At 39.8% G+C, this 14,284-nt stretch overlaps 1 protein-coding gene across 1 annotated transcript in view; it reads left to right on the top strand.

The window, feature by feature from the left end:
- Positions 1–13,522, top strand: part of ARSJ (arylsulfatase family, member J) — a 44,226-nt gene extending 30,704 nt beyond the window's left edge. The window contains exon 2 of the mRNA XM_010575544.1: positions 12,076–13,522. Coding sequence (XP_010573846.1) covers positions 12,076–13,477 — 1,402 coding nt within the window. The 3' untranslated portion in view covers positions 13,478–13,522. The remainder of the gene's footprint in view (positions 1–12,075) is intronic.
- The last annotated feature ends 762 nt before the right edge of the window (positions 13,523–14,284 follow it).

The raw sequence follows: 14,284 nt of genomic DNA, 5'->3' as shown, positions 1-14,284 counted from the left end.
TGTACTATCTCTGATGTGTTAGTTAAAAATTGTCACATGAATGACTGACTGACAGCCCTGAAACTCTGCTCCCCGCTCCTTCCTTCCTTTGCTAGAAAAGCACACCTACATCTACATCCACTCAGATAATGGCAGAGAAAGCATTTCATTTCCATGTTGAATCTCCCCTGTGAATAAACAAAGATGTTTCATTTCCCCATGTTGTCAATCAGGAACCTTTCATCTGGGACCCAGGTTAGTAAAATACTTCATTATCTTAATACATTAATTCTTTGGGAACTGCACACAGCGCCTTCAACACCAGCCATTGTCTTAATCAGAAATGGACTTGCATGTTGTGGTCGGTTCTGAAGAATGGATTTTAATACGATATTTCTCAAGTGAATCAGGAAGTAGAAAACAAAATCCAGTAGCCCTAACAACAGTCTGAATTTAGTGAGGAAGTGGGATCTAGTTCAGTAACCAGCAATATGTGACAGAATTTGTACATAACTGCCAGTAATCATTGTAAATAAGTAGATGCTTGGAAGTGCTGTGTTTTAACAGATCCAGGTACAAACTGGCTTTAGCATCAGGATGAGGCTCCTTTGCATCCTGCCAATGTTTTTCATCATGAAACTAAAAAGCCCGTTTTGAGCATTAGCTCTATTGTACAATGGACATAGTACCAGCCCTGCTTCAAGGAATGAGTAACGCAAAAGGCTAAGAAACTAATATGAAAGTTTCTGAAGGACAGAAGAATTAGAGGTCAGTTGCGATGCTCAGGCTAAAAACTATGCAGAACCCAGAAGAAAGTGTGTCTCTTGGCTCCCAGCCCTCTCTTTCAAGTCAAGGTTATTCCTTTTGCTAATGATTCAGTGCCACTGCTGTTGCCAGTATATGTCAGCCCAGAAAACTATGTTGTTGAAAAGTCAAAACGCATTTTTTTCTTCAATGCAGGTAAAGCTGTTCTTCATATTATGAGGGCTGTAGCTTTTCTTGGAAAATTAATTCAGTTCTAGCAGAAGTTCTGGAGTGGCATGAAACAATTTCTGGCTTGTGTCTGTCCCAGGATACCTGTAGAGACAACAGCGAAGGGTATCGTTATCTTGCTGACAAGAATGCTGGTGTTAAAAGCACTTGAACAGGAGGTGTCTTGAACTGGAGGTGTCTGGGTGGACGTCGCAGTCTGTAGAGAACTTAAAGTTATGTTTCTTAAGTGGATTAAGTGGATTGCACACTTTCACTTTTTCAGTTTTGAGTAACAGTTTATCATTTAATATACAACTGATGTGTCAGCAGTATCAATTACAAGTGTCTAGAAATGTGTAATTAAGCTTTGAACATAACTGCTCAGCTCTATCACATTGCTCTAGGTGGATATCCTGCTATGTTGAATTGCTGTGTGATATGTGGGAGATGAAGGAAGAGATAGTAATTTCCTTTTGATGCAAATGTACATGTTTTACAATAATGTTATGCGATAGACCGCATTAAGTAGAACAAAGAGAATAGCGAAGTTGATATGAAACAGAAACAATCATCCAAGAATATTTCTTAATTAATCAGCATTCACAATGAATCTCTACACTAGAAAAGGGGTTTCATGCATCAATTCAGGGACTCGTTTTGATGACACTGAGCAAAAGTTTACCTAAAAGAGTATTCAATTGAATTGATGGAGTTGATCCTTCTATTTCAGTAGCTACATATTGGTTAAGGGGGCTAGAATCTGTTCTTTCCTGTATCAGGTGCTTTGAGACAGTTGAGCTTGCGACATATCATAGAGCAGGATAATAGGAATATTATAAATACTAAAGAGACATTGTGGCCATTACCACTTGATAATAATTTATCTCTAATTTTAAATTAGAGTCTTAAAGACTAATCTAAGGTTTCAAAAGAAACTTAATGGCCTATGATATACTTAAGTTCAGTAAAGCGATGAAACTATGACATTCTCCAATGTTACGCTCAGAAATGGTACGTTTATGTAGTTGTTCAATGGTTAATAGAAAACTACAGCTTTTGCAAAGTTTGGATGTTGTGTGAAGGTATCTAAAACACTTGAGATGTCTCTGAAGCTCCGAATAATCCTGATTTTTTTCAATGATGTAATGTTCTTTAATTATAACGCAATTATCTCTCTCAAATGATATCATATAAAACCATGATATGGTAGTTGTTAACCTCTATTTTACATCTTGTCATTTTGTCCTCAGACATCCTTGCTGTCAATTCAGGGTCGTTTTGCAGCATTTAGATTGATGTAGACTCTAAGTACTGGATACATGAATAATACATAAGGACAATATTAATTCAGAAATAATAATAAATGGTCAAAATGGGTACTTTAATGAAAGTGTAAGGTAAGAAAATAACTGTTTGGCTGCTACCTTAAGGACTGCTATCAAGTATGTCATTTTTATGAAAGACGTCTTCTTACAAAAGGCAACCATATAATGAATATCTTTCATGTCCCTTCACTGAATAAATTCTTCTTACATAAAGGTGAACTAATTTTCCTAAACTGTCACAGAATTATGAGTTTCAGTCTCAAGATTTTTAGCTGAAAAATATTTCACACGTGTACATGGCAATTTTTTTTTTTCTGGTCATGTAAAAATGCCCATGTTATTACCAATTAATGTATTCTTTTAGGCAGAATGCTTCAATAAGACACATTGAAATTTACCTTATCTGTAAGAACGACTAGTCCAGGATATTAGTAGTGTCTGAGAAGGTATTCCCTCCAGCACAGCAGTGAACACACAGGTTGAAATGAAGGCCCCTTTTACACGCTTTGAATGCTCAGGAGTTACGTGCTGTAGCACAGAGAACAACCTTTACAAACTGGTACGTGCCGTGTCCCTGTTCTGACATGCTGGTCTTGCTCCACCCTCGTGCAGTGCTCGCAACAGAGTCTGCAGACCACTTTTTGAAGTACCTGAGGGGGGCGGGAATACTTCTGCATGCCAATTTATGGCTTTTAGACTCCATTTATCTCATTTTCTTCTCTTCTTCCTCCCGTAAAAATGACTGAAGCAGAACTGAAAAATCCATCTCCTACTAATGAATTGGTTTTCCTTTGCCATTTTCTTGCCTTAACTTCAGAGAAATATGCGGGGATAGTCTGTCTATGTGAGCTTCTCCTCTTGCGAGTGTAGCTCCAGTATACTCCTGACCTAACAGCGGTGCATTTCTTTTCCTTGTAACATGTTGATTAGGTGTAATATCGGATGGGATCTCTTTGTGCTGAGAGCCCAGAATTTGGTGGCAATGTCTGGGTTTGTGGTTGGCATGCAAAGTATTTAGTCAAATTATTTTCTTTTCATGTCACTTACATGTAGACATGAAACCGAGAGCGCTGATTATGCAATCACACATTTTTTTTCCCCCTTTTTTCTAAATGACTAACATTCAGTGATAAAGTTGGAAACATTGTGCTCTGTTTCCACAGCTGCAGCGAACTGGGAGCAAAGAAAACAATAGCTGCATATACACATGTGCATTCCAGCTGCTGTCGACTCCCACGTTCTCCTTTATCCTTTTTGTCCTCCCATTTGAGCAGATAAATTGTCTCAATGACAGGAAAGGTTAGTAGCGGATATGCTGCCAGTTTAATAGTGTTTTGTAAAAGATCCAAATTAGCGTATGAAAATACTAATTACAACTTAATCTGCGGAGTGACTTAAAGTTGAAACTTCTGCTTGAGTTTCATTATATGATTTTTATGTTTCCCTGCACTAACCGCCCCTTGCAACCAGGGAGAGTAACCCCAAGGAAACGCAGATAAAGGTTTCTGTTACTTTTCTGCCCTAGCTTGGATCCGCAGTTATCTAATTTTCCTTTAAAGCTAGCAACTCTAGAGACAACAGTTTCTTTCCTGCTGTTCACCAAGCTCTGCCTCGCTACTGGGGTGCCAGTTGCGTCAGCAGGACTTGGGAAGATAAAAGAGAGTAGAGCTGGTGCGTGTCCTTGAGATGCAAAATTGGTCAGAATATAAAGCCACAAAGAACACCATTTTTTGGCTTGGTTCTCCAGCTTTCAAGCAGCAGGGCCTGTCACCATACTGGGGCTTCTGAACCACCACAAGGAGTTCACTGGAAGTCCCTCTGGTTCTTGCTATTGATAAATGTTTATTTTTGTTAATGGAACTCTGGGTGGCATTTCTAGGTGCCGGATGATAAAAATACTTTCGCGGTATAAGCCATATAGTGGTGTAAGGACATTATTCAAATGACCAAATGTCAGGCCTTGCATGAGATCAGAAATCCCAAATGATTTTGAGGTTGAGTTAATGCATCAAAATCCAAATGGCATTTGGTTGAGCAAGGATACCTCAACTCCTGTAGGTCCTTGGAAAAAAGTAATTGGAACAAAACTGGTAACATTATTAGTCCATGAATAAATCACTACTTTTTTTTTTTCTTTTCCTGTATTTGATGGAAGAGCCTCAGCTGATTTAAAAACACAATGCCCCTCCTCCATTCCCCCAAAACTTGAAAGTAGGGCAAGATTCAGAATCTTTCAAGTGAAATGTTTGTGGTAGCACTGCCAGAGTGATAAAACAGTAAATAATTTGAGTTAGACTTTTTATGTAAACACTTGGTTTAGAAGTGGATATTTTTCTGCTCTGATTTATAAGCACATAAAAGTTCAAGGAATACAGCTGAAGATGAAATGAATGTGTGTGTGTGTTTCTGCATGTGAAAACTTCAGGTTTATGTGGGCTGACACAGTGAAAGTCTGCAAAGGTTTGGAGTTCACGTTTAGTCTTTAATGTTGCATTTGCTTCTCTGATCCATCTACATTCATAACCCACCTTCCCCCCTGAAATCTTCAATTTATAAGCTAGAAGATAAAAATGGTTAAATGATAGATTCATGGAGGTTTTTTCTGGCATACGTTTAACCGTGACAGAGGACTTGAGCAGAGAAAATGTTCTGAGGGGCCTGTTCACATTCACTCAGGTTTCCCTGCCCGTACGCCTCTGTTTCTTTCCCAGGGAAAGCAGAAAACCTGAGGCAATGACATGTACCCAGGTCTCATCCCAGTGTGCATGCAGCATTCAGTCAGTTGAATAGCTGGGAACCAGGACTATGGGGCCTGAGGGATCGTGCCTACTTCAGAAAATGGACAGTCTTTGCCTCCCTCAAATTTCTAAAAAAAAATGAAGCCGTGTTGGTCAGGCTGTGGCGCAGTATTCTGCACATCATTTGCTGCAGCAGAGCTCACTGAACCCTCCAGCCGTGACTTATATCCCAGAGAAGAACTGCCTCCATACCCTGGTAATAAATCTTTGCTCTTCTTTTTTCTACAAGGAGATTTTCTTCTGTAAGTCATGCACCCACCATCTCAGAGAAGTAACTCCCTAGCTATAGTACCATCTGCATGTATCAATAAAAGTATTTCATATCTTATTCAAACCACTGGGACAGTATTGTAGATATGCAGAATATCTTACCCACAATCTTAAGCAGGTAGAAAAATAGGCAGCATAAGCCAATACATCCTTCCTACCCTTAACTTACATTGTTCAGCAAAAGGGTATGTTTTGTGACAGATCGTGTTCTAATGTAGAAGGTGTTTCCTTCACTCCTTAGTGTTGTTCAGAATTTTAACCAGAACAAAATGCTGCACAGCTGACTTGAGAGTTATTTCCATACCTATAGCATCACTCATGTTCATGGCACAAATTTTGATTGCTTACTTTGGTCCTGTTTCAGCCAACTACCTGGCTGAAATCACATTCTTATTTAAACTATATGTTGAACTGAAGCCTTGGCGGTAACTTTACTTTGGAACCAAGTATCTGGAACTTAGGGCAGAAAAAAGCACTTTCTCCCGCACTGCTCCAAAGCTGCTATTTTTGAAAGACAAACTGTAACTTATATCGTATAGACTCAAGGCTCCTGAAGATTGTTTCTGAGAAGACTATATTGCATGAAAACCAAAACTTTTATGCTAGCATTTAGTTGCGATAGACCATCCATACAGAAGAAATGTGATTGACGGAGTTTAGCTAACCTGGTCTTGTTTAGAACAGATATTCAACTTGCTATCGTAACAAATGCTGAGATGCCTACTGCCTGCTTTTGCTCTCGTGGAAGCATGGTAAGTGGAAATCAGCAAAAGCAAGACTTGTCATCTGTCTCTAAGTTAGGAAAAGACTGGAAATAAAAAAGACATGAAAATTTAAAAAACATTTTGCTTATCAGTAAACTTAATAAAAAATGAGAAAGAAGCACTGTGGCTACAGGCTATGGCTTTCATTGTCACCAGTCTGAAGGGACTATGAATTGATACTTGCTGATTGCTTTGCAGCAATTCATGTCAGGCTGTGATAGGTTTATTTGCATCTCATTTAAATCAGCTCAGCTCTATCTTTCTGCCCCAGTGTCTCCTGTATCAACCTGCCCCTTTTCCAGCTTTATTTTCTGATTTTAGTTTTAAAAACCTTAGCAGATTTAGCATAAAACATTTCATTTTTATGGCAAGTATTTCTGATGCAAAATGATTTTTGTGTGATTCTTTCATGTTGGTCCATGTCTGATCAGGAGCTTTGCTTCTCTCTGCCATGCTCTTCACCAGCCTGTTTGGAGGGCTGAAAGCAGAAGAGCTTCTGGACAGCTTCTGCTTCCCTCACAAGCACCTTACAGAGCTCAGAACAACTCGAGGTAAATAAGAGTACACATATCCGCCCAAAGTAACAGCTTTTTCAAACAATAAGCGTTTGTGGACTCCATGCTAAAGCCTCAGTCCGCTATAAAGAAGTCTTTATTATAGCTATTCTTTCTTACTGGTCATTGAGTCCTGCTTCTAATGATTTGCTGGCAGCAAGTGAGATGTTGGGGTTTTTTTTCTCCCCACTAACTTGGACTTCTGAGGACTGGGAACCTCCAAGCAAAAAATGCACCGATTTCTATATTCTTTACTCATCTGGAATAGCTATATTTCTAGCTGTTGTGTTATACAAACAGTCTCAGGTAAGATGTCAAAGTCTGTTCTTTAGCAGTCCCTAAGCCTACTTTATTGACTTGGTGTCTACTTGCTGTATTTTATTATTTTTAACAAGGAAATGCATAATCATCAATAATGATTTCTTTAATTAGTGTAGCATGCATACCTCCGTGCTATTGCTGTTTGCAACTCCTGGCAAATGATTTTTTTTATTTAAAATATTCTTTTCTAAATCCTAGGCTAGAGTTTATTATTTTAAAAATTGAGAAAATTTTTTCAACATATCCTGAACTACACAAGTGTAATAAAAATAATTTTCCACATGTACTAACTAGAACTGTGCTAGCAAAAGTTCCTGAAATTAGAAACTTCAAACTGTGCTTCTTTGTTAATCTTCAGTGAGCCTTAAAAGAATCTCAGTTTGTAGACAATTAATGCAGTATTTTAAAATTATGAAAGCTTAAAATCAATAGTGTTGTACATGCACATTACAAAATTAGAAACATCCCAGCTTCTTTCTCAGTGCAGAACCCACCCTGAAGTTAAGGGGAAAAATACTCAATAGAAAACTCCTTAGGGAGACTTTTTTTAAGGAAAACTGGTTTGGCCTACATATGTTTAAGACTGCCTAAGCACCACGGGGATGTGAGGCATGCCAGGAGAATCTCTTCTACTGTACAGACCTTAAGACTTGCTCTCTGCTTCAGGGGAATAGTAGTGAAAATGTGCAAAGATTACTGTCATTGATCCACTTCTCTACTTTGGTTTACTCTCCAGATGAGAACTGGGAAACTAATTTAGCTTTACTAAGGACATCAGAAGGGGGAAATTAAGCCTCCAAATGTTAATGCATTCCTCAAGCTCAGGTCAAATTGACTTTAGTGTCCCCGTGGTGATTTACATCCACAAAGGCTCTGGCACTTGAATGTACAGTTGACCTTTAACAACTTAATGGTCTCTGCACCTTGAGACTGAAGGTAGGAGTAATGTAAGAGCCACTGGCTTAGCTTTGCGTCTTTCTCGATTAAAATAGGAAGGGAAATGATCTTGGAAAGTAGTATCATGAGCTCAGACTCAGGATGGAGGGTTTATTTGTTTGTTTATTTAAGAAAACTCTGAAATATTTCTCTCAGCATCCAAGAAGCAAAGGACCTATGAAGTCATCAAGATACTCCCACTGGGAGTCCATTGCTTTAAAGTTTCCACTACAAACAAGTAAACAGAGCGGTGTAACAGTCAGCTAGCATTAAACAGCTGCCTTAGCTGGAACAGTTATCACAGTGTTTTTGCTGGAAACATCTGAACAACTTCCACACTAGTAAAATAGAAATGAATGTAGAAAATGCACAAAGAAGAGCCATCCCCATGCAGTAAGGATAAATTAATTTTCAATATTAGCTGAACATTTCACAAAAATTTTACTTAGTTCCTTGTTCTGCAAATGTCAAATTCCAGGTATCTAATAGAGACAACCATGATCTACAAATTTGGAGGGGTAGGGAGAAAGAGAGCATAGTACATGCGTGTAAAGTATTCACAAGTCTTGAACCCCTGCACTTTATACAGAATATTATCAGTCTATTACCTTTATGTAAATACTGTCCATAAAGGTCAAAGTCTAAAAAACTATGAAATTAGATTCTGTGGCCTGTCAGCATTTGCTTATTTTTAACTGGTTACTAGTGTTGTAATTATCATAATGAATTCCAGACTATTCATGATCATAACTTGCTTTCTGCATTTGGGATTAAATTCAACCAATTTATTCTAAAGAATTAGCTAGTCTTGTGGTAGAAAGCAATGAAATCTATAGAATGTATTTCACAGACATTTCATGGCAGTTAGTGAGCTCGTGAGTTTATCTCCTCGAGAACTCCCCCCAAATCAGCATCTGCCTCTTATTTCCTTTGTTTTGCCGTGTTCAGTTTTTTCTTCTCTTGCACGGTCTAAATACAGTTTCAAAACAGTAATGTTGAGACACTTTTCTATTGCTATTAATGCCATTTCCTTCCATATAAGCACTGTCTTTTGCTCAGATTACTTTGTTTTCCCATGAATAGTCTGCAGGTTCTTTGAAAACAAAATACTTTCACTGAAAAAGTATTATTGGCACATAATGGATCAATTAGGAAGGCATGTGGCACAGAAAAGTGAACAAATCTTGACCATTTTTGTAATAGTGAAGAACATCCCGATAATTAGAGGTTGATACTTCTCTGAAACATTTGTACAGTTTAAATCTTTTTACTTAAAATGGATTATTTTGCAGATCCCTTCTTAACGCATATCTCTTTGTATGTGTGCATATATGTATATTCAGAAGCATAGCTATGCCATAAATAGCAGGCACACACACATGTGGGAAACACACCAGTCTCATGAAAAAAGACAGCAGCAGAGAGTTGAAGCAGGACTGCTATATGTGCCTTGTAGCCAGCATATTGAATAATTTACTGAGGGGACTACTGAAATAAGATGCATTGCTGTATGCCAGATATTTTCCTAAGCATCATTATGTATCACTGAGGCTAATTCTTTATATTTCTTTGGTTCAGTATTTGCGAGATTAACAGTGTAGGAATTTTGTGCTTGGCTATATCATTGAAAAGCCCTAGCTGGGGAATCTGCCTGTTGCTTATGAATTCTTTATGAAAATTAACTTTGTATGAATATCATACTTTCTGTGTAGGCTTTGTCAAGAGGCAGACTGGTTTGCAATGTGTCGCAAATTCTGTTGCATGTTCCCCGCAGGCTCAGCTTCTGTGTCGAGGAGAAGGGTGGAAGAATCTCTATTACAACAACATTGCTTTAGAGAAAATTCTGACTTCTAGCAAAATTAGTGTAGCAGGGGAGAAATTGGCCGGCTGGGACTGGGGGTTGATCTCAAGATAGAGGAGGCTGTCAATGTTTAAGAAAGCGGAAGCTATTTACTAAAATAGCAGGGTGGGGGCAAGGACTTTTTCGGTTGGATCGAATAAGGGGAATTTAATGAAAGAGTTTAACAAGGGAGAGGAAAGAGAAGGGGAGGGAAATGTGTTGTGAACATAGTTCCCTGAGGACTCTGAAAGATGGAGTGAACTGAAGTATGGGGCACTGCCATTAGTCAGCGTGGTTTCCTTATTGTAGTTTACCTGTTTTAAAAGGAGAAGAACATGATACTTGAATCATGGGAAAGATGTGGGTATTTGTGTGTGCATGACATTTCTTTTGCAAAAGCAAAGTGTCGATCCCAGAAACCCGTCATTTTGAGAGTATGCTTTAACTACTGCAGTATCTCCTGTGTCAGCACCAGCTTGTGAGTTTGGGGACAATTGGATGGCAGGGCTCCAGATCCACAAACTGGTAACAGAAACAATGCTCTGAAAAAGTGCCAGAGAGACAAAGAAAAGCAGCAGCGCTGCAGTGTACTGAGTACGGGCTAGCTTAAAGCGGAGGAGTGCAACACCCAAAGCTTCTGCAATAAATTAGACTAGAGCTTCTGGTTCTGTGGAAAGAAGTTCAAGAATGAAATGGGAGTTACACAATTATTACAGATTGGCAGGCATGAAAGACATCTATGGTGCCTTCTAAGATCTTGGCCAGGAAGACATCATATAAAAACAGACTTTAAGTTATTTATGGACAGGCAGAGCCTAATGTTTCTAATTTTCTAGATAGCTCAGGAGGCCAATCAGATTGGCAGCACTAGCAGAATGTGTCAGGAAGTCCCAACTCCTACTACCACAAATTCACAGTATTGGTGGACCTAGCTCTCCTATTCATGACTGAGAATTTAATCTATTCTCACACTCAGGGAGAAGTCTTCTTTGGTTTACAGTATACTGCTACATTTTATTTTTTAGTGTCAAACTGATATAAATGGATTTGTCCTTGATTTTTGACACTTACTACTGCCCATGCTGAATTCATTTTCTAATCATATGGAGGCCATATGTATTCTTTACACAGACTGTACTGCACTGCAGAATTTATTATCCTATCTTTTAAATATACTGCTGTTACAGGCTCAAAGTCCAGCATATTTATATGCTGTAGATATGTTTACCGCTAGCAAATTATGAGGCATTGTAAAAATTGTATTTATTCACGTAATTTTCTATAATCATTGTTAAATGGGGCATGTGAAAGCTTTCTGAGGAGGAGAAAAAAGTACCTCAGAATATCTGTGCTCCTGTATATATAGGTATTTTGACTAGCTCAGTTCATGGAGGGAAACATCTCATTGAACAGTTAGGCAAGGACAGAAAATGACGGCTGAACAAGAGATCCAGTGACAAAATTATCACTTCCTTTTGAGTGATCGCTCATAAACCTCTTTCACTGGAACTGCATAAGCGTCCTTGAGTTTTGGCCAGGGTACTTGCCGTCCACGCTTACTTACGCCTCTTACTCAGGAGATAAATGCCGAAGCGTGGGACTGGAGATGTTCCAGGAGAGAGCAGAGCCAGGCCCCATCATGTGCGTGCTGACGACTGACTCTGTTGTTACAATATTAGTAATATCTCTGCTAAGTCATAGCCCCTATGCATATGGCATGATGGATGACCAGAAAGCAGACCGTCAGGCTTTCAGTATTGTGCATGCTGTGAGAACCGGTCCTGAGTCAGTGCTGTAGCACTTGTTCATGCTCAGAAAAAATGCAATCGTTCTGCTTTCTAGGGTTTGTATTATACATAAGGGATACCGTGAAGGTCTGTGAGTTTGACTGCTAGCTTTAAAATAGTAGTGCCCAAATAACGGTTCACAGGCAGCACATTGCCTCTGAGATCCTTTGACATTGCTCACAACTACATGGAAATTAAAACATTAAAAAGGAGGCCAGCAGGGAGAGAAGTCCACAATGTTGCTGTGTCATGTTTCTTGTTCGGTGTTGTTGCCTACCGGCCAAAGGAGGTGGGGGAACCGCTCTTAAACACTTGTGAAGCGAAACAGATGCCTTTCTCCTGTTTCAGCAGATTTAATAGTATGACCTCGTTAGTTTTTGACATGTGCACTTCAAAATATTTCCAGAGGAAATTGCTGCATGCATAGGAGTATTTTCTGTTACAGTTGTGTGCATGGGTGTCCATGCGTAAGGGCCTGAGCATTTCTTCCCCCCGCCCCACCTGATGCCTATCTCCTCCCTGCCTTCAGGTACCAGATACACACCGGCCTTCAGCACTCCATTATACGGCCAACCCAGCCCAACTGCTTACCTCTGGATAACGTCACGCTACCTCAGAAGCTGAAGGAGGTTGGTTATTCAACACACATGGTTGGCAAATGGCACCTGGGGTTTTATCGCAGAGAATGCATGCCCACGCAGAGAGGATTTGACACTTTCTTCGGCTCGCTTTTAGGCAGCGGCGACTATTACACTCACTTCAAATGTGACAGCCCTGGGATATGTGGCTATGACCTGTACGAGAACGACAACGCAGCTTGGGATCATGACAACGGCATCTACTCGACGCAGATGTACACACAAAAAGTACAACAAATCTTAGCTTCTCATAACCCCAGGAAACCTATATTCTTATATATTGCTTACCAAGCTGTTCATTCACCTCTTCAGGCACCAGGCAAGTATTTTGAACATTATCGATCGATAAATAACATCAACAGGCGAAGATATGCTGCGATGCTAGCTTGTTTGGATGAAGCCATAAACAACGTAACCCTTGCTTTAAAGAAGTATGGTTACTATGGGAATAGCATTATCATATATTCTTCAGATAATGGTGGGCAGCCAATGGCTGGAGGAAGTAACTGGCCTCTCCGAGGAAGCAAAGGGACCTATTGGGAAGGAGGTATCCGTGCTGTCGGGTTTGTCCATAGCCCCCTTCTGAAAAACAAAGGGTCTGTGTGTAAGGAGCTTGTGCACATCACAGACTGGTTCCCCACTTTGATCACACTGGCAGAAGGGCAGATCGATGAAGATATCCAGCTGGATGGCTATGATATATGGGAAACCATTAGCGAAGGCAGACGCTCACCACGGGTAGACATCTTGCACAACATTGACCCGATTTACACCAAAGCCAAAAATGGGTCCTGGGAAGCTGGCTATGGGATCTGGAACACTGCGATTCAATCTGCCATCAGAGTGAATCATTGGAAACTACTGACGGGAAATCCAGGCTATAGTGACTGGGTACCTCCACAGGCCTTCAGTAATGCGGGCCCCAACCGCTGGCACAATGAACGCGTTTCTTGGTCAGCCGGAAAAACGGTGTGGCTTTTCAACATAACCGCTGATCCGTATGAACGAGTGGACCTCTCTGCAAGGTACCCAGATGTCGTGAAGCAGTTGTTGCGGAGGCTTTCACAGTTCAATAAGACTGCGGTTCCTGTTCGATACCCACCTAAGGACCCTCGGAGTAACCCGAAGCTGAATGGAGGAGTCTGGGGTCCGTGGTTTAAGGAGGACGAAAAGAAAAAGAAATCAGATAAAAGTAAAGGTGCGAATAAGCAAAAGAAGAACAAGAACAAGAAAAAAGCAAATCGGAAAAAAGGGCAATCATTACATTGCCGTTCACGTCTTGCTGGTGGATAGACTCTAAGCACGCTCTTCAGCCAAGTCTAAGTCAGCTTGGCCCGACTTTCTTGAACTTCTGACAGAATACACTAGAAATGCTAGCTCTGCACTATGGATGAAAGTTGTCATCTTTTAATTTTTTTCTCTGATTTCACCAGCACAAGATATCTCAACACTCTGCCTTGAGAGTATGTAAACATCCACATGACAAACTTTCTCCTCTACGGGATGAATGGTGCTCACCCGTCACAGCTACATTCCAGATAACAATGGCAATAACGCCTAAGTTCAGTAAACTCACTTTTGATGGACAAGTGGTAGTTCCTTTCCAAAATTTGTTGGAATATTTGGGCAGTATGGAGATGTTAGTGGCAGATGTTCTCAAATTGACAGGTGATTCACAGAGAGAAAGGAAAAACAAAACTTGAGAACCTCTGTGGGTCAGTAAGTGTTAGTCACCAACCTATGACATTTTTTGATACAACACAGCAAAATCATGAAGCCATCAGAGTAAATTTTTAGAAGCGCTGGGGAGGGGGACATGATAGGAGGAAAGCTGCTTGGAATTAGATTTTGTCTATCTTACATAAATCAGAAGTATTTCAAAAATTTCCTAGATGTGCTAAGCTCCCCCCATTTGTAGTAAAACCAGAAGGTTGTTATTCAACACACGTGAACAGCTAGCACGCGCCATGTATAATTTATTACAGGCATAGACAAAAACACATCACCAAAGTGAATGTAATATTTAAACACTTTAAGATAACTATACAACAATATGTAAAAGACATAATTTATTTTACAGCACAATACTTATTTCTATTC

The sequence above is a fragment of the Haliaeetus leucocephalus genome, unplaced genomic scaffold, assembly GCF_000737465.1.
Source record: "Haliaeetus leucocephalus isolate CR32 unplaced genomic scaffold, Haliaeetus_leucocephalus-4.0 Scaffold484, whole genome shotgun sequence".
NCBI classification, from domain to species: Eukaryota; Metazoa; Chordata; class Aves; order Accipitriformes; family Accipitridae; genus Haliaeetus; species Haliaeetus leucocephalus.
Note: the sequence above shows the minus strand (reverse complement) of the source record. Positions and strands in the feature narration are given on the sequence as shown.